Source organism: Mus caroli, unplaced genomic scaffold (assembly GCF_978045245.1).
Source record: "Mus caroli unplaced genomic scaffold, Mus_caroli_1 scaffold_7, whole genome shotgun sequence".
Lineage (NCBI taxonomy): Eukaryota > Metazoa > Chordata > Mammalia > Rodentia > Muridae > Mus > Mus caroli.
Genome location: NW_028227262.1, coordinates 61,789,233 through 61,810,035, shown reverse-complemented (window position 1 = coordinate 61,810,035; position 20,803 = coordinate 61,789,233). Strand labels below are relative to the sequence as shown.

The window sequence follows — 20,803 nt, the reverse complement described above, 5'->3', positions numbered from 1 at the left end:
GAAAAGATGCTGTATATCATTAGTCAGTACGATATGTAAAATAAAACCACAGTAGGGTACTAATACAAACACATTAGAATAAATAGGGTAAAATGTAAAGGCAGCCTTACATCAAGGACTGACAAGCAAGAAGCAGACGCTTTCTTAGGAGGCTGGTCAGACAGGAAGTGATGCTGCCACACGGACAAATGACTGCTGACAAGAGTCTCATAGAGTTAAACTCAGACTTCTCAGGGTGCCCACGCCTCAACACGTACCGCAGAGAGACAATGCATCATAGTTAGAGGAAACCGCTAGGTAGGTATTTGTAGCAGTTCATCGCAATCGCTATCTGTCAGAAACAACCCCCATGTCTTTCTCTCTTCTAGATGTGCGGATACGGAGGGTGATTTTCCCACCTGCCCTTCATAAGGACCAAATATGTGACCCCAGGGCAGTACACTCCCTTCCCTCAACAGTGAGGAAGAGCAACAATAAATAAAGTTCAAAATTCAATCCTACACCATTATGTCTTTTTTTTTCATTTTTAGCCAATCCATTTTTTTATTTCTTAAATTCTTGACATTACAGAACTAAACTGAAATTTATTAACATTCCACTCTTACATTTCTTATCAACAAACAAAAAATAAAATTCATGAGCCAAAAAAAACCCAAACGAAACTAAAAACAGGGAAAAGCTTATAAAACTAAATATGGATCCCAGCATTAACGGCTGAACAGAGAATGTGATTTTTCTTTAAATTCTTAGCGGATGATAAAGTGTAGAAACTGAACACTTACAAACTATTTAAAACCTGAAATCACACAGTTGGATCATGGGAAAACAGCAGAAGGGGGTTACGAGCGAACCTACACTGTTCTGGCCAAGCTGAACCAGTTGGCAAGACAACAGTCTCACTTTGCCATGATGCATGGCAGGAGGGGATTTGCCGGAATTGGCTCCAGCTCTCCAGCGGTGAAAGGCTATTGGGCAAGTTTGGATGCATCTACTCAAACCACCCATTGAACTCACCATTCCAAATAACTTAATCGGCTGCATAATCGGGCGCCAAGGCACCAACATCAATGAGATCCGCCAGATGTTCGGGGCCCAGATCAAAATTGCCAACCCGGTGGAAGGCTCTTCTGGAAGGCAGGTCACTATTACTGGTTCGGCTGCCAGTATTAGCCTGACCCAGTATCTAATCAATGCTAGGCTTTCCTCTGAGAAGGGGATGGGGTGCAACTAGAACAGTTTAGGTTCGCTACTATGTCTCACTAAGGAAGAGGCTGCTGGCCACCTGCACAGGCTGCTGCTCTGGGAGGCTTGCTGCCACCTGGTGGCTCCTGCCATAGGTTCACAGAGGTTGCCAAGTGGCCAACTGGAACCTGTTGGTCCACTAATAACCACTAAAAGCAGCTCAAACAGTCCTAGGAACTTCCTTCACCAGTTATCATTTGCAATGGTCCAGCCCATGGAGTTTAGACTAGAAAAACAAGACGGAACTAGGGAAGCCATGCGGTGCTTTCCCACCAGCCTGGTCTTTTCTTCTGCGCTCCCTTACATGTAATATCCAGAAGACACCCTAGGTGAGAGGTGTGGGCCACTTGTCCAGCTTGCAAGGGCTTTCTTTGCACTTAGAAACTTACAGCAGTGTTTTTACCCTTTGTGAGGTTGCAGACCTCATTGGGAATTTGTGTGTTCAATGCATTTCTTCATACAACCTCTGGAGGGGTGTGCTCACTGAAACCAGCCTTGAGCGCAAAGGGAAGGAGATCCTGATTGTAGGCCTGCTATCAGTGTTATCTAGGGATCCTGTAAGCTTCTCAGACTTCGTTTGGGACAGAAAGGAAGCTAGAAGGTGATGAGTATGAAAATGAAGGGGAAGGGTGCTGCCCCCTAGGGGCGGAACTTGCCTTAATGGCCCTATGATGTCCCAGATGCCAGTGTGGCTCTTAGCCATGTCTATTCATGCTGAGTATCCTCTGCCTTTTCTTTTTGCCCTTAGCAGCACTTTCCAGTTTTGCACACTGGAGTTTCCTGGTCTCTCCCACCCCCTACTCCTGTTCATCCAAAGTCCTTGGCCATGAGGTTTGGGTTGAGAGTGAGAAAACCAAACAAACTCAGAAAAGAAGCCAACAGCCCTGACCACTCAGTGTATAAGCAAACCCCAGTCTTCTCTAGGCGACTAAAAGCAAATGTGTCTTAGTCCCTATGGTCAGGGCGCACAGCAGTGAGACACAATGAAAGAGTTCTAAGTGGGATGCATGACCTGGAGTGTGCACTGTGGTTCTCAGAAGCCTACAGTAAATTCATGGGTAAAGCGGGTGAGCAGAGTGCCAGAGAGGGAAAGGGGGTGCAGGAGGGAAAGGGGTACAGGAGAGAAGTGGCGCAGCCTCCTCCTTTCCCTGGACCTGTTGACACATGCATGGCTCAGTGCTATTGTCCCTTCATACAGGTGGTCGTTTAAAAGAAAACGGCCCCCATAGGCCAGTAGGGAGTGGTACTATTAGGAGGTGTGGCCTTGTTAAAGGAAGTGGTCACTGGGGGCAGGCTTTGAGGTCTCAGATGCTCAAGCCATGCCCAGTGTGGCAGTTCTCTGCCTGCTTCCTGGAGATTCAGATGTAGACCTCTCAGCTCCTTCTCCAGCACCATGTCTGCCTGCATGCTGCCATGCTTCCCGCCATGAGGATAATGGACTAAACCTCTGAAACTGTACGCCAGCCCCAATTCAATGTTTTCCTTTATAAGAGCTGCTGTGATCATGGTGTCTCTTCACAGTATAAAAGTTTTAGTAAGACAGAAATTGGCACCAGGGACTGTGGTATGGCTGTGATAGGCCTGACAGTGTTTTTGTTTGGAGGAATGTAGACTTTGTGACTTTGGGTTAGAAAAGCAGTTCAATACTTTATGTGGGGCTCAATGGGCCATCCTAGTAGACCATGGAATACAGTGGTGTCTCTGAACTGTGGGGGCCTGACCCAAGAAGTTTCAGAAAAGAATATGAGCACATGGCCTAGATATCATTCTGTGATATTTTGGTAGAGAATGTGGCTCCCTGTTGTCCTATTTGAAAAGTCTGCCTGGGGCTAAATTGAAGAGTTCTGGATAAACTGTGTTAGCACAGGAAATTTCAAAGCAGCCAAGTATTGACTCTGGAATATGGTTATTAATGTTCACGCTTATGAAGATCTATAATGAAAAGGAACAAGCTGATAGAGGAATATTAAAAAATGTACAATTTGAGGAGAAAGGGGGCACCAGGAAGTGGAATAGAGCTGAGTCCTGTGTTTTAGGTGATAACATTTTGACATGAATGGAATAAAGGAAGTGGTGGCCTCGGGGCATGATCCCACCCAGCTAAGCCCCCAACTGTAAAAGGAATTAAAGAGCATTTAGAGCCAGGTCTGAGGGTACACACTTTTAATCCCAGCAGTCTGGAGGCAGAGGCAGGTAGTTTGAGGTCAGTCTGGTCTACAGGACAGTCAAGCTTAGGCAGGGAAGGAACCCATAAAAACCAGAAAACTGATGAAGATGTAATAGAACAAGGGAGCCATGGTTGAGCCCCAGCAAGCAGCAGAACTTGGCAGAGAGTTGTGCTTTAGAGTCAAGGATAAAAGAAAAGGGTTATGGAACTCTCTGTGACTAAGGAAAGCCACCGAAGCCAGGCCTCTATCAGGGGTGTCCCTGCATGGAATCCTAGAAAGGACATTGGGCAAAGCTGTGAATGAAGGTGAGGCCTGGATTGCCCCAAAATGTTGAAGATGTCAGAGCTATGGGACACCTGCTGAGGAAAACTGCTAACAGGGAATGGAATTCACCAAAGAAAGGGTGTTACAGTGGTGCAATCCATTCACCCATGCGCACAATAGCAATTAATTTAAAATTCTTAAATCTCTGAGTTTCTAGCTCCTACCCCAGGTCACTTCAGTTGGCATCTCTGGCATGGAACCTGAAAGTAAACTTACCTAAGCTCCCAGGGCAGCCAAGTTTGCAAACCAGTAAATGGGAGGAGAGGTGGCGCTCCCTCCTACAACTGAAAGCTATCATGGTTGTTTGATTTGCTGAAGCCTGGGGTGACTGCACTGAACCATGAAAGTGTTAATGCATAGCAGGCTCTGGGCTTCTCACAGGAAAAAAAACAGTAAAGCGTGTAAACACTGCAGGCTAGAGGAGGTCAGAGACTAGCAGTGTGGTAAGAGAAGGGAGTGGGAATTCATAAGAGAGATAGTCACCAATCAGAATAGGAAGGGTCCTAAGGTCAAGGGCAGGCTCAAAGATGACCCAGGTTCTAGAAGAAAGTGGAAGAATATCAGGATTGTGTGTATAATTTGTAGGACTTGGTATTAAATGAAAATACAGAGTCTCTTGTTTGGAAACTATGGAGAAATACAAGACAGTGGCAAGAGAACACAAGACCCAGCATGGGTCCTGCAGAGTGGAGCTGGGTGCACACCATGAAGTCCACATTGTGGAAAGGGGATCTCGGTTACTAGTGGAACAAGGAGACCCTCCGAGATGACCTGGGGGTGGAAGGTGCTACAGTTTCCTCACAAGCTGATGATTGAATGCTCAATCCCAAGCTATGGTACCATTTTGAAGGCTGTGGAGCCATTAGTAGGTGGGGCTTGCTGGACAGAAAGAGGTTCCTAAAGTTAGGCCAATGAAAGCTATGCACACCCCCAACTCCAATCCCTTATACCATTACACCTCCTCTAATACACTGAATAAACAAACTGAAATTTCTTAAAACCATAAATCAGAGTACACTTTCCTTACCTTAAACTTGTTCTGTTTGGAACACCAACGAGAAAAGTAAGTTACATAGAAGGCCACTCATTAATGATCTTTACATGTAAAGATCCACAGACATGCTGGCTGGACTGGTATAGATTTTTTTCTACTCATAAATGAATGGCTTGAGTGGCAGATGTGATGCTGAGACTGTAGGTACTGACTCGGTGGGCATTGAGATGCCTGGAGTACCATGACTCTGGGGAAGTAGTTTGTGGAAGTGTAGGAGGCTTATCTGGGTAGAAGAGGAGAGTTATGGCAAAATTTCTGCTAAGGCAGCAGGCAGCAGTGTCAGGGTGAGAGGTTAGTGCAAGAAGAAGGAACTGACTCACAGAAGTCTTAGGTGATTGTAAAATGTTTGGAGGAACTAAAGGAGCAAAGTTTTATCCCCCTAGAACACCTCCCCCAAACCATAACACTTGATTCTTACATTGCCTGCCTGTCTGAGGACACCTGGAAGAAACTGTCTCATCACTGAGATGAGCTGCCAATATTCTAGCAGCCTGGACACAAGGCTGGATCTGAAGCTTAGCTGCTGGAAAATCCTGAGAGCTCTTTCTTGGCTCACCAGCATTATCCACAGCAGCCATGGTGGAATCTCAGGAAGACACACTTTCCTTTATCTTCTCTTCTAGTTTAATCAGCACAAGTAATCTGGTTCCAAAATCCTAGCTGCAAGGGAATCCCTCACTACTTTTCCATTCTCTTCACGCAGTGGAGTGAGGCCCTAGTGAGGTGTCTAGAGTAGCCATCATGCTGTCAGCAGTAATGGACAGGCAATGGAGTTATTTTGTGAATATGTAGTTGATGAGCTCCTGGTCTTGCTGAAAAAACATACAGTGATCCCTCCCTCTGTCCATATCACAGTCTTCCCTCCCCCTCTTGGTTTGCTTTCTTACCCCTTCATGCACTGGATCTCTCCCTGTTCTGCTCACTCATTCCCTCCTCCCCATCTTCCTTTCCCTGGCTCACACTTACTCCTCCACCTCTCAGTTACTCATTTATGCTAACTAATCCTAAATGTATTCACTACAACAGATAATCCCCGCAGCATCAGTATTTGTACTGAGGGTCACTTCTCTCATCCTCAGTAGTGAATGTGTATTGGGTTTTTCTCCAATAAAGAGAACTAAGCCAAGTTGTCCACTGTACCCGTAGCCCTCAGTTTATGGCTGTTTCCTAGATAGTAAAGAAGAAACCAGTGCCGTTAGAGATGAGCAGGGGAGGGAAGGCAGATGAAAAGAAAGCCCATCGACCCAGTCCCTTAAGGCTCAAGTAGAGAAATTCCTTGCTCACAGACTGGAAGACTTTGATGATAAGAGCAAGAAGTATTCCTTGTGATCCTAGCCAGCCATAGAGGCCCTGGAACTGAGACTATCCAAATTCTCAGTCACCTCTCCAGTGTCCAAATTATCTTCTGAAACCAAAAGTCATCCTGATTCCTGGAGGATCTGAAAGTAAATCAAGTAGACAAAGTTTTGACTTTAGGGAACTTACAGTGTACTTGTGCAAACGAATGAGGTCATTTCAGACTCAAAATCGCATTGTCAGGCAGAGACTAAGGAGGCGGACGCAGAGACACTGGAGCACATCGGACAGTGTACCCAAGCAAAGGCTCTGTGGAAAGACCGTGTTTTCTCTGAAGCTCAATAAGCACCAGATAGGACATCACAAAATCTCAGAAAGGGCATTTCAAGGAGAGCAGAGAGCCGGCCTTGAGAAACCCCAAGCAGAGTGCTTCCAGAACTGGAAGTTGGTATGCCTGGGCACAGGCAACAGGACCAAAGCCTTTGCAGATAGGTTGGTAAAGGCGTGCATAGCCTACAGATGGAGACCCTGATTTTTTTTTTAATTTAATTCTAAAGCACATTGATAGCTTGAAGGGATAAATGGCATGATTTGATTCTTTTTAAGCAGTGCTGAGTCAGGCCTGGTGTGGAGCATGTGTTGCATGCAAGAGTGGGAGGCAGTGGCGAGGGTGAGACATGCTGGGGTTTGCAGGGTCAGGGGCAATCAGAGACAGATCAGAGACAGGCTGGTGAGCCCAGAGCTTCATCAGTGGATTTGGTGTGAGGTGGGAGTGAAAAGGGAGAACGAAGTCGACTCTGAGTGTTTGACTACAGCACCTATGTGAAGAGTAGAGCCTCTGACTAAAGCCAAGTAAAGTGGTTGGGAAGAAAATCCAGGATCCTGTGTTAACCAAAGTAGGGGAGAGCAGCCTCTAAGGCATCCAAGCAGACAACTGAACTATGCAGAATCCTCAAGAGCGATGATAGCTAACAGGAGAGTAGCAGCTGGAGAGTCAAGCCACAGGAAGGCCTCCGACCGCCTAGCTGGTGGGGCTGGATGAGTAGCAGACCGATGCTCTAAGCCCTGGTCAAGGCCAACTTCAGAGACATGCAGCCTGTGCAGTGCGGTCAAATGCGGTCCTGCCCTGACGGAGTTCCTGCACCTGGGTTGATGCTCAGCTGCCACCATCTTGTGATTCTTAATGCTTTCTGACCAAGAACCCTGACATCTCCCCATGAACAACATAGCCAGCGCTGCCTGAGACACCTGAGTCGTGACGTAGGAGGGCATACTGCTGAAGGGTCTCAGAAAGAGTGGACACTGAAATTGAGGAGAGCCAGAAGGTGTGAGAGCAAATGAGCCCTGAAAAGCCTGTTCCAACGTGACATCGTGGTATCATTAGACATCGTGAAGCCCAGAAGTGGGCGGGGCCAGAGTCTTGGTGATCAGGCTCCCTTGACTTCCTGCCTCAACCTGAGGAGACTGTGGAGGCCCGCTAATGCGCAGGTCTCCGGATGGGCACCCGCTGTTCATGTCTGAAGGCAGAACTGGAGGTAAAGGTGGGAGCCGATGGAATCTCTTCATGATGGGGAAGGTAGGGGTGGAATTCTCTTTTAGCTGCCACATTTTCCACTTTGAAATATAAACATCTGAACAAGAGTATGAGGAACTGTTAAGGCCTTGAGAAGGAAAGAGCATGATAAATAGACAACTGGAGGACTTCCTTTGGCTCTCAGCATCAGAGTTTATTCAATCCATCACGGGGGAGGACACAGGGCAGCAAAGCAACACGGTCATGGTGGCCAGGGAGCAGAGAGAAAGTAGTGGCTATACCTCAGAGCCCTCTCCCCACCCCCACCCCCCATTTTTAACTCCTTCCAGGCTCCTAGGACAAACTAGATAACCCTGCTAGCTGATTCTTCAGGAAACTTCCTCAGACACACAGCCAAAGGTGTGCCTTCCTCATCTCATCTCAGGGACCCAGAATCCACGCACTCAGACTGACAAGATTTTTGGGGCAAAAGCAAAGGAACTTTGGTAGATAGATTGTGTGGCCTGAGAGAGGACTATCCTTTCTAAATTCATGTTGAAACTTAAACCCCAAAGTAGCAAGCTATTGAGTGGTTACTCAATAGCAGCAAGTTAGTCAGTAAGCTCTTAATTCTCCAGAGCAGAATTAAGGCCTTTCAAGGCCTGAGCTATGCCCTGAGGTCGCCGCTGAAGGCTTGGTCTCGAGCTTACGGTTCTATTGAGAAGGTCTGCGTCTTAAGGATGCTGACCTTACAGTGGATTAACTGACTCCAGAAAACCGGGCTGTCCCTGGGGAGCTGGATCCCAGTGGAGGATGGAGAGGGGCCTCTGGAGGGCACATCTTGTCCTTGGTGTTTACCATATTCCTCATCTCTCTCCTGCTTCCTTCCCAGTAGACATGGCCATCTTTGCTCAGCTGCAAGCTGTCTTCCATGTCTGGTCTCACTTTATACCAAAAGAAATAACACTGGTTGGGCATGGTGGCACACACCTTTAATCCCAGCATTCAGGAGGCAGAGGTAGGTGGGTCTCTGTGAGTTCGAGTCCAACCTGGTCTACGGAGTGAGTTCCAGGTCAGCCAGGTATGTTACACAGAGTAACCCTGTCTTGAGAGAGAGAGAGAGAGAGAGACAGAGACAGAGAGAGAGACAGAGAGACAGACAGAGAGACAGAGAGACAGAGAGAGAGAACACGAGAACTAAATGACAGTGGACTGAGACATTCAAAACAAGGGATAAAATAAGTATTTTTTTCCTTCAAGTATCTTCTTGGGTACTCTGTCTCTGCAGCAAACAGCTAACTGACTGAAGGCTCTTATAGAATGTTCTGAGGAAGTGGATTTGCCTCTTCTGCTTCTCGGCCCTTTGGACTCACAGTGTGCATCTTCTTTGCCCATCAGGCCTGTGGTAGTGCTATGTGTATGTAATAGGTTTCCCCGTTCCCAGGAGTGCTAAAACCTTCACTCTGAACTCCCTAGCCTGCAGCACTGGGAGATGCACATCTCTGCACTTTACTGGTCACAGGTAACTGTAGCACAGAGAATTCAGCTAGGGTCTCAGTGGCTCTGTGAGTGGCCATAGGGTGATGGGCATAAGCCCGAAGTAGAACCAGTCAGCCCAATGGTTAGACTTTCTCCAGGGTGTTCAGAGTGGGAGGGGAGAGAGTGAGAGAATGGAAAGAAGAGGTAAACGGAGGACACAGGACAGGGGGGTCACGGAGGTGAGGTCAGAGGTGGCGCAGTGTGTGGTGGCTGGCCTGTGCTGGGAAGCAGGGGCTCTGTCTAACAACCTATGAAGAAGCAGAGTGACGCCCTTCAGAAACTGATCTGTAATATCTAAAGTCAGGGGTAGCAAAAGGCTGATCTTGTCATCTAACCCATGTGAATGTGTCCTTAAGGTCTGTATTCTCAAATTCCATCCCAACCCTATCTCCATGCAAGGACTGGGTTCAAGAAATATTTTAATCTGGAACCTTACTTTTAAGAAGACAAACGGACCTTTACATTTCCCATTTATTACAATTCTGGACAGTTCAGGCCATAAAACGATGAACCTTGTGGAAGCTTTAGGCTTCTTAGAGAACCCGTTAAATCCAGGGCTTTCTAGGGAAGTATATGGAAAACAGATGAAGTTTCTCTGGAGCAATGGAACCACAGAACAGTCTGTGGGCGTCCTCTGCTGGCTGTAAGTGAGAATGCAGTCTGGAAGTGGAAGGTTTCTTAGGCAGAGATGGGCTGGAATCACATCAAACACATCAAACACTGGGCCTTACAGAACAAACTCCATGTTGGTTCTTTAAATGCTGTAATGACAGTCACACATCTATGCTATGTCTGAATTTTTTGTGCAATAGGACTCTTTCCTCAGATAAAAGGCACTTTGAAATATTTTAAACATATTGTATTCTTTGAGAAATTTCAGACGTTTGATTTAGTCCACCCCTCCCATTCGCCCCACCCCCACTTTGACTTCCCAGATTCATGTTTTCTATTTTAAACCCACTAAGACCACTTAGTGTTGCCTGAACGTGTACAGATGTCCAATCATCTGCAGGCACGTGGACCTATGCAGTCAATAGCCTCTGTTTCTCAGTGTCTGATTGTCTACAAGCATGTAGGCCTATGAAGTCAACAGGCTGTCTTTCCCTCAGCAGCCATCAGTTCTCAGTAGCTCCTCAGGTGAGGTGGGACTTCAGGAGTCCCTCTCAGATCCAGGCTGGAATTGTGACTGAGCTGACCTGGTCAGGCCCCCTGCCAGTCCCTGTGTGCAGCATCCCTGTCATGACCAGAAACCACCCATGGCAGCTGTACTCTACAAACTGTCAGAATCTTGATCTTTTTATCTGCAAGAGTCCTGAGCAGACTGTCCAGTGCATAATAAACACCCAGTGATATGTATCTACCAGATACACACTGGACCAGTTTCCTGGGGAACTGAGCCCACATGGCAATGGATGGGGATGGAGGGGAAGAGTGGACGAACACCCAAAAAGTGTGGATTGCAAACTTAGGAGCTGGATGTAGGGTGGATACATAAGGGTTTTGCATGATTCTGGGAAGAGACTTGCAACACAGCGACAGATGTGGCCTCCAATGTGTGAGCAGAAGGAAAGATTTCATAAAGAAAATGGAAGAAGCTACAGCAACAGTTTCAAATAGGCTATGAAAAGAATTTGGAAGGACTTTTGGTGTCTAGGAAGACTGAGTCCTGGCTTAAAGATGTTTTCCCCAGCTCCATTTCTACCCCCAAATGCCATGGCCTTGTGCAAAACTTCAATGTGATAAACACACGAAATACCTTGAACAGCCCCCACCCCAAGGCCAACTGACAGAAGGGAGAACCTGAAATGCTTAGAGTCAGTTTGGAGCCAAAATAAAGATGAAAGGTGGGTTTCAGAAGGGGCACAGGGTACTCAGGCTGAGGCAGTCTGGCCGTGACAGGTAAACGTATGTCATCATGGTGACTTGCTATTAGTGAGGTAAGGAAGTAAAGAAATGACTGGCTCCAAAGACCAGAGTCCAGCAGCAAGGAATCTGGAATCATCTAGAAACAAGATCTGCCTAGGCGAATTTGATGAGAAGGCTGAGGAGTGCAGGCAGGGCTCATCAAAGCCTGTCAGTCCTGGAGACATAATCTGCTCAGCTTATGGAAACTGAGAGACTTGAGGCTAAGGAAGATGTTCTTCAGAAAGGTGTGGGGTGTGGGGGAGGTGCTTTCCACACAAGAGGCACAGCTGACAGTCAAGAACAGCAGACAGCTAAGAACATTTTTTGAGAAGCATCAGTCAAATAGGGTGACCAGATTGGTGTGAACAAAGACATGAGCCGGTGAATGGATGACATCGCTGGCTTGAATGTACTGAAGGTGCGACTGCTCTGTGGAATTCTAAAGGCAGGAGGCGTGTGCACGGACCTGTGTTTTCACTCAAACTTGGGAAAAATGGTTCTCAGAACCAACGTGCTTTCCAAACGTGTCTTAGACAGATCATAGTGTTCAGTTGCTACTGAAAAATATGCAATCTGCCCACAGGGTATATAGCAGGGGTATATATACAGTGCATGTTCTTATATGGTGTCTTCAAAGAAGGGTTCATGAGATCACAGTCAGTCACTTTCAAAGGAAACTGTAAATTATGATCGAGGACCAACAAGGCAAGTATGCTAATCAATACTAATTTATGCTAATTCATGGGCAGACCTTAGTGTGACTCAGCTTCCTGGAAGGGGAGGTAGTAGGTCTTCCTGGAAGGGGAGAAAGAGCAACATAGTAGGTCCAGGTGCCTTATCAGGAGGGAGTGCATAGGGTAAATCTGAGCCCTGGAAACTCAGAAAGCCTTCTCGTGTGGCGCTCGTGTGGTAGCTTCTGCTAGCCACCAAACTTTCAGCAAGTCTTGGAGTAAAAATAAAAACCAAGAGTACCACACTAAACAAAGCATGCTCTGTGGGCTTACCCTTCTGAGGGGCCTAAGCTTGGCTGCTGGTCTGATCTGAGCTTAAAGATGAGGTTGTCTATAAACAAAGGACAGAGATATTTGCTGAGCGCATTACATATGTGATGGATAGGAAGGACTTTATTTCCCTCTCACAGCACTGAGGTGTTACGATTGCTATTTGCAGAATAAGCCATGTGTCCTAGATACACTATCAAGCCATCAACATGAGCCAAAGCCACGTCCTTTCCACACCTCATACCTCACAGGCCTCCTCCGAATCAATCAGTCATCAACTGACAGTCCAACCCTCCATTACTCTCACTCCCGTGCCAACTCTTCGAGACAACTTCCGGTCATCCCCACTCGTAGGTCCACAGAGTAAAGGACTGAGAAAAAGCAACCAACTATCGGTCAGGGACAAGTCATGTTACACGCGTTCAGAAGCATCCACAGATACCAGCTCAAAGGAATCCGCATCTCGGCTGAATGGGTCAGAAAGAACCAGTATACCTTCTTTCCAGAGATTAGCTGAGTCCTAATGGACCCAGTGCCCAACGTGGGGAGAGAGCAAGGGAAGTCAGCTGAATTCTGCAGTGGGCGTGCTGTGCTTGGGAAATGCAAGAGGGGTGGCTGCTACCGGGTTACAACATGAGCCCTTCTAGTCTGGTTCCTTTCTTGAAAAAGGAACAATATAAAATATGCACAAGATGCCACACAGTAAATTAACACAGGATGGAACGGAAGTCTGAGAGTCCCTGAAGGATGCACACTTACATCTTCTTAAACTGTGGCTGCAGCTGCACAGAGGTTCCTGTGATGGAAGTCGTGGAAATTACGGCAACAGTAAAAGGTTTCTGAATATGCAATGACCCAGAGTTAATTCTAACTCAAACCCGTGGTGAATGTGAGGTGTCCGGCATTCGCCTATGTTGTCCCAGGATTGTATTGCAGTCCTGGTTCTGAACATACAGCGTGCACACCTTGCACTGTGCCTGACATCACACAGCACACACTGCCTATGCCTGGCTCATAATCAAGGCTGTCACAGGTTATTTGTTGTGGGATTCTACAACATACAAAAATGACCCCTTCTATAATAGCAAAATTAAAAATATTTTCCTACCTCCAGTCCTCGTCATGTTAATATAGAATGTTTATTTTAGGGCTGAATTGAATTAGAATCTTTGGTTTAAATTTTGTTTGATTGACTTGAGTTTCATTTAAAAGAAATTATTTCTTGAATCTGGACTTACAATTGGGCAGAATTTCTGACAATTTCTGAAATGGCCCTAAACAACTTTTGCCATCTTGCTTTTATTTCTATGTATATTTTTATTCTTATTTTGTGTGTATAAGTGTTTGCCTACAGGGTTGGAGAGATAACTCAGAGGTTAAGAGCACTGCCTGCTCTTCCAAAGGTCCTGAGTTCAATTCCCAGCAACCACATGGTGGCTCCTAACTATCTATAATGAGATCTGGTGCCCTCTTCTGACCTGCATGCATATATATAGGCAGAATACTGTATACACAAAAATCTTTAAAAAAAAAAAAAAAGAAAGAAAGAAAAGAAAAGAAAAAAAAGAAAAGAAAAGAAAAAGTGTTTGCCTACAAGTATGCGTGTGTACCATGTACATGGGTGGCGCCTGCAGAGGCCAGAAGAGGGTACTCAGACCTCTAGAACAAGAGTTACAGATGGTTATGAATTGCTATACGGGTGCTGGGAACGGAACCTGGATCTTCTGCAAGAGCAGACAGTTTGGCTAACCACTTAACCATCTTCTCCACCACATTCCATTTTATATTATGTATTTATGCAAAGTAGCGTTCTCAGTACTGGCAGTTAAAAAAATCAAAATATCAATCAGCTCTAAAAACCCTTGAAGATCCTATAGTCTGCAATATCAAATATTCAGCCAAGATTGAATTCTCTGTGCAAAAAATAAGCAAATGCATCTTTCTCACTGGTGCACAAATATGCTCTTATTTTTAACAAGTGGTAAAACTATAAGCATACCATGACTTATTTGAGAATTTGTTTATAAATTATTGCCAATAAATATTGGTTTATATCACAATTTAAAATACCTAGATATCTGGAGTTGGCTAAAAAACGTCTTAATCAGAGAAAGTTTAAGAAACAATGGTCAGTATCCTATGGAAGGATATGGTTGGACAGGGAAGATGGCAGCAGCAGACTTCTGGGATGGTGATGTCCCCTGTGATCCGTGTAGCTATTGTCAGCACAGTCGTGTAGTTTTTCCCCTGTCTGCCTCTACTTATCTGTGTATTGAATGGACACATCACCTATGGCCTATAGGGCAGGGTAGAATAGGAGGTCAGGGCATGGGAAGGCAGAGAGAATTCTGGGATAGACTGAGGCTTGGGAGATTTGCCTGGGAAGATATGACAAGACAGATGCATGGTACCTGAGCCATGTGGCAGAATGTAGGCTAAAATACATGGGTTATTTTAAATTATGATCTACTCAGAGAAGAGCCTACCTATATGGCCAAGGTATTTGTAAATATATTTTGAGCCTGGGTCTTATTTCTGGGTCCATGGGGCTAGGCGGAAGAGCCAGCCCTAACTTCTGCAGGTTCCAGAGAAATAGGCCAGCCGCCTTTACATCTGACTGCTAATCCTATGTCAAAGAAAAGTGATGCTGTGTAAGGGAGGGAGAGGCAAATCCTCTTTTCTCTCTGCGACTTTCTTATCTCAGTTCCTCCTGGGGTTCTGCAAAGCTTCCACTGCTGCCCTGTGATGGAACCCTCCAAATGGCTTGTGCCTTACTGTTGTGTCCATGATTTCCCAGCTTCCCCAGGGGTGCAGTTGGCCTCAGCTGCTATGGCCACAGCTGGGGCCTTCTTCCAGCCTTCTGTGCTTTCTCATGTCATATCTCATGCTACCTAGGTAGCTCCAAAGGGTGCTATCTCAGGAGAAGTTTTTTTCTTTTCGAGCTATCCTGTGTGTGGAAGGACGGTTGTCACCAACATATCCTTCCCAGCTGATCCTGAATCCTCCCGTCTGCAGCTGTGTGGATCTCCATGGCGTCCTCCCAGAGAACACTCCGAAGATGCTTTGTAAACAGTCATGTGCTAGACAGATACACAGCAACATCATTCCTATTAGCTAAGTAAGGCTGTGTACACTCAGGCTAAAGCCGTCTCAACTCAGACCCAATTTAAGAGACTTGGATTCTGAGAACCACTGCCACTCAGCTCCTTATCTAGCATGAAGTGCAGACTGCCCAGTGTCTGCAGATAGCACTCAGTGTGCAAGCCGGTAGGAAATGTGTCTTCCCTTGGCCACTAGAGTGGGTTTTCTCACTGCTGCTGCTACAGGAGACCCAGAGGGGACATTCAGCCTTCATTCCCCAGTGACCAGAAGGCTCTCAGCCTAGACAGTGGAAGACATGCCCTCCATTTAACATTAACAGTTTAAAGGTAAGTTGACAGTAGCCTACGGACAGTTTTACTCAAATAAGGGACAATGGCATAACCTCTGTAGAGAGACAGGTGTGGGTCCCAGAAGGGGTGCCTGCTCAGTGTCAGTGTTTCTATTCCAGCCATGGCTCTGCTACCTGTGTGGTAAGCTTCAGCTTTTGAGGACACTGAGCTGAGCTGCACACGGTGCACAGTGACAAGAACCTCAGAAAATAGACTACCTTGGCCCAGACCCAGGCTGGTCCCGATTAACATGTGTTAAGTTTGACAATTAAGTGTAAAAAGTCTCTAAAACTGAATTCACAAACATGCTTGTCTCTGGTCACCTCAGACTGTATGGTGCCATGTGTCTTGCTGGGGAGCAGCATCATTCTGGTGTCCAGGTGGGCTTAGGCAGGCTGGCCTGGCACCTGTGGAATGATGGAGCTCTGGGAATGATGTGCCTGAGACATCGGTGGGATGTGTGGGCAGACATCTGTGGAATAGCAAGTGCAGGTCCTGGCTTAGTGGAGTCTCTTCAGCTCATGCAGGGCTTTGGAGCCAGCTGCTGGGTTGCTAAAGGAGCACGTGTTGCATGAAGACCTTGGCCAATTTGCTTGGTCGAGCACTTGGAAATGAGTGCTAGCTTTGGGTAATTTTTAACAATACAGTAACACTGGTTCTTAATACAGAACATTTAGAAGAATCATGTATCATGTGTGAGCACATCTCATTGACAAAGTCTTTTCCTACAGTTAACCACTGTTAACAGAGCTTGCATGGCTCTGATGGTTTGTGTGCATCTGAATTTGTCTTGTTGTTCATTTGATACATAACCACGTGTGTGGATATGGGACCTTCCCAAATGCTTTTTCCATCCTTTCCCTTCCCAAAGGGCAATAACCCTGAATTTTATATGATCCGATTCTCTGGTTTTCTTTATAGTTTTGCCACAAGCATGTGCAGTTTTTAAACTTAATATGGATGAATTTCATTCTATCCTTCTGAGAATTCCAATATTAAGTTGTTGTGACTCCATTTCACTTGGGCATAAACTAATTAATGATACTCTGCTCTTGTGACGTGTTCTAGCTTATAAAGATCCTACTGATGCTACCTATTCCCTTGCTGATGAACATGTAGACTTCTGCAGATTTAATCCACTGGCATGCACAGCTCGTCTCTAGGATGTGGTCTCAGGAGGGAGACACAACAGAGTAAGATTTGTGAATCAATCAGGAGAGCTCTGTCGTGCCATCCTCCACAATGGCAGCACGCTTGGCTTGTGAGACCTTCTTACACTGCGTCATCGATAACCCTTGGAATTATCAGATTTCCTCAGTTGTTTGATTTAGTGGATGTGAACGAATGATCCACGATGATTCTCATTTGCACTCCCTGACTGATAGGATTGTATATTTTCATGTTTGTTGGTCAAGTATTACTATTTGTGTTCTCTACATACTTTCCGACTATTCATAGGTGTCTTCTGGACTAAAATGTGTGGGTAACATTTGTTACCTACCACATTTGTGTGGTGTTGAAGGTCCTAGCTCAGCAATCCATGCACCTGGTTGTATATCAAACAAACAACAACAGAAACAAATCCAGGACAGCAAACCATCAAAGCATGCAAAGTTTGTTAACAGAGGTTAACTATGGGAACAGACTTTATCAGTGAGATGTACTCACACATGATGTATTATCATCCTAAGTGGTCTGCTAGACTAAAATGGTAGATAATACTACATCTGAGGAAGAAAGATGTGTCCCTGGTCCCACTTCAAGCCCAGATTGGTGCCCTTTAACCTTCTATTTCTAATCCTTATTCCCCATCAGGATTGGCAGGTCAGACGCAAGGTGACCTAGTTCTCCATCTCTCATCTCTACACCAGGAGCTCTCAGGCCACACTGGTGGTCTCCTGGTTCTGTTACTCCGAGGCACCCTGCCATTCTTGGAGGAAAGGAGTAGAGTCTCAGAGTCCTCCCCCACATCTAGGGTTGGCTTTCTCTCCAGCCCTGGCTCAGCACTCAAGATTAGAGGAACTGAATGGGCAAGCAGGCCCCCTGCTGGGCTCCGGGGAGGGTGGGGGGGGGAGGAGGATGGGAGGGAGGAAGAGGGGAGCTTGTATTTTCCCATTGAGAGCCTTTCTTGAAGGGCTCAAGTTTTTTCTCATCCCCTTCAAATCACACCTTAATAAGAGCCTCCTAAAAACTGAACTAGAAAGTGAATTGTGATGTGTGGGTTCCAACCTTCCCCCCCATGACCTTATAATGGCAACACTCCGGTACAGAGGTCTAGGGAAAATATTACTGCCACCTCTCCCCAGGGGACATTTGGCAACATCTGAAGACATTTTTGGTTGCTACAGAGGGTAGTGGTAGATGGGTGTTACCACCTTCTAGAGGGTAGAGGCCAGGGATGCTGCTGTCTTACAATGTGCAGAAAAACCCCTGCAATTATCCCGTCACAAATGTCAACAGTGACCAGGCTGAGAAGCCCGATCCTTCTATACCATACTACCCAGGCTAGAAAGCCACAGTTCCTGGCTTCCCTGTAGGGACTCCCAATTGTACCTCCTTTCCTCTGGAAGTGGCTTTTCTGGCATATTGATAAACCAATTCCTACGTGGGACAAGGGACTGGAGATCTTGTCAGGTACTTTCTCCTTAGGGGGCTGGCTCTACCTATAATCTAGATCCCAGTTCATGTGACACTCTGCTATGTGGTGACAAACATGTAGATGTCACGGGTAACAGCAAAGACTCTTCTAAACCATATGTACTTGTTATTATACATTATTAAGTGATATTAAATAATATTGAATTCTGGTGATCAGACTTCAAACATTGTTTGCCCAATGGGTCCAGGTGCTAGGAGCTGTGCCACTTGCACAGTGATGGAGCTCTGCTGTGCTTAGCTCAGGGAACTGACAGCTCATCAGTTAGAGATGCTCATTAAAAGGCAGGATGGCGGGACCCTCTTGAGAACCTGACTTCACAGTTGGGGTGGACTCTGAGACTCTGTGTTTCCAGGAGTAAAGGGTGTTCTACAGTAAGCGACCCAGGGGGACACCTGTAAGAACTGCTCAAAGAGATTATGGAACCGCACTCAGTCTAATCCTAGGCTTGAGAATCTAATGTGGTGATTTTCTTTTTGTTTTTTTTTTTTTTTTGGTTTTTTGAGACAGGGTTTCTCTGTGTAGCCCTGGCTGTCCTGGCACTCACTTTGTAGACCAGGCTGGCCTGGAACTCAGAAATCCGCCTGCCTCTGCCTCCCGAGTGCTGGGATTAAAGGCGTGCGCCACCACACCGGGCTTTGATTTTCTATATTGCTGAAAAAAAACCTAACATTTATTTTCCCGAGTGTCCCATCTTTAGCTGAAGTATGGAAGGTGAGAGAGTGGAATGCCTTTACGGTGGGGAAGTGGTACACTTACCAAGGAGCAGAGGGACAGATATTCTACGTTAAAATCGAATCTGAGTGACTTAGTGAGAGTTAGCCATGTATGTTTGTATGGGCAGGAGAGAAGGCTCTTTCTTCCATGTATCACATCTTGGAGCTGGCCTTAGCACACAGTTCCAGCTCTGTTTGGAAATGTGGGCTCCTGATCACCAAAATAAATGGCTTCTCTGGTTACTTTCAGTTTCATTTCAAAGCCCTTTTCTGACCTGCTTCCTTGCTGTGAGTTTTTAGTGGACTACTTATTTTAACACACCAACCACCATGAACCGTCCGGCCAAAACTTCCTTCTAAGCAAAATCCTTCTATGCTGTTTGCAAACACTTCAACACTGTAAAGTCTAAAATCAAGAAATTTATCTCACTGAGTAGATAGTCGTGTGTGTGTGTGTGTGTGTGTGTGTGTGTGTGTGCTTCATCTGACTATGATCGATTTAAAACTAAAATTTAATAACAGAAGAAATATCAGGTATTCAGGCCATGCCGATAATCTGAGCACTAAAGTAACTCTGTGAATCTAAGTTTCCATAGCAAGTTTCAGGCCAACTAGAGCTACAGAGCGAGAATTCATGGTGCAGGGGGGTGGCAAGAAAACAAGACATCTATATAATAACAAACAATAGATTTGAACGAATATATATCACCATTGTTAGAGGAAAATGATATGAACACCTCGAATTATCCTTCCTAACTAACTAAAGTTTATCTTTCCCAACTCTCCTGGGTTCTCCCACGTTCTGTTCCTTAGAGTACTGTTATCATACTTCAAAAGCCTCTATTCTCTCACCCTGTTCTCCTTGTCTACTTTTAACTATAGGTAGTCCCTCATTGGCCTCTGGGCTCACAAAAAACTGTGACACTCCCTTGAATTCATCCACAGATGAATCACTTCAAACTACTCGAGTCTCTGTCCTCTTACTGAAAGCCATTCAACAGTTAGACGACGTTCCATGCCAGACAGAACCGACTTTCCAGTGACAGAAACAAAATCTCAGCTTTGTGTCCAATGCACAGCCGAAACCATCCCAAGTTCCCTTGACCCACATAGCCCACCCCCAGAGAGACGAGAACCCCCCCCCCAACCCCAGCACACTGGAACTTCTCAGGACGCGTCCACCCGGATGCACATTTCTGCCAAGCTCGGGGTTGCTGTGTGGTGTGCTTTGGCCAACTGAGCTCTCACAACCCAGAATGCAAATAGTGAGCGCTCACACATAAGAACCCCACCCGCACCCCAGGGAAAGACCTGGACCCTGACCGTACCTATTTTTGAAGCCTCCGCTTTCAAATTGAAATCCCAGTTCCTTGGCAGCTTGAGGGACATCTTGCTTCCGAGGTGGGTGAGTAGCTGGTCAAGTGGCTCACAGTGTGTCACAGGCTGTGCCCTTCTTGCTTCTCTGATGTTCCCTTCGGTTCCTCTGCCTTCTCTGCCTGTTGCTTGCTTTGCAGGCACTCTTATGCTCCAGACCGATCTGCCCACGTGTCTCCTCCTTTCTCTCACATGAACCGTCCATCCATCTGTCACTCGGGGATGGCACCCAAACGCCCCAAGTCCCACCCACAGTCCCCCAGGGGCTGGCACCCTGCTTTGTGCTCAGATTTACCAGAAATGTCCCAGTTGACACTGCCTCTTGGGAAGCAGAGCCCCTGCTCGGCAGAATCTCAGGCCTTACTGAAGTGAAGTTGTGATAAACAACTGCTTTTTTTTTTTTCTTAACTGTCTGCTTCCTTGCGTTTTGAGGAAGTGGCTGGCTGTTCAGCATTGTAGCGTTATGAGCACACTGTCTTCAGAAGACGTTATTTAGAAATCTTTGTAAAGCTAGTGCATGTTTGTGTTATAAGGCTGTGGTTTTAATTAAATGGAAAGAGACTCCCAAGGATCTCGCCACGTGC

The 20,803-nt window shown here is 46.1% G+C and overlaps 1 protein-coding gene across 1 annotated transcript in view; it reads right to left on the bottom strand.

The window, feature by feature from the left end:
* Window positions 1–20,494, bottom strand: part of Arhgap25 (Rho GTPase activating protein 25) — a 76,773-nt gene extending 56,279 nt beyond the window's left edge. Inside the window, exon 1 of the mRNA XM_085840378.1 lies at window positions 20,174–20,494. Coding sequence (XP_085696504.1) covers window positions 20,174–20,234 — 61 coding nt within the window. The 5' untranslated portion in view covers window positions 20,235–20,494. The remainder of the gene's footprint in view (window positions 1–20,173) is intronic.
* Window positions 20,495–20,803: the final 309 nt, after the last annotated feature.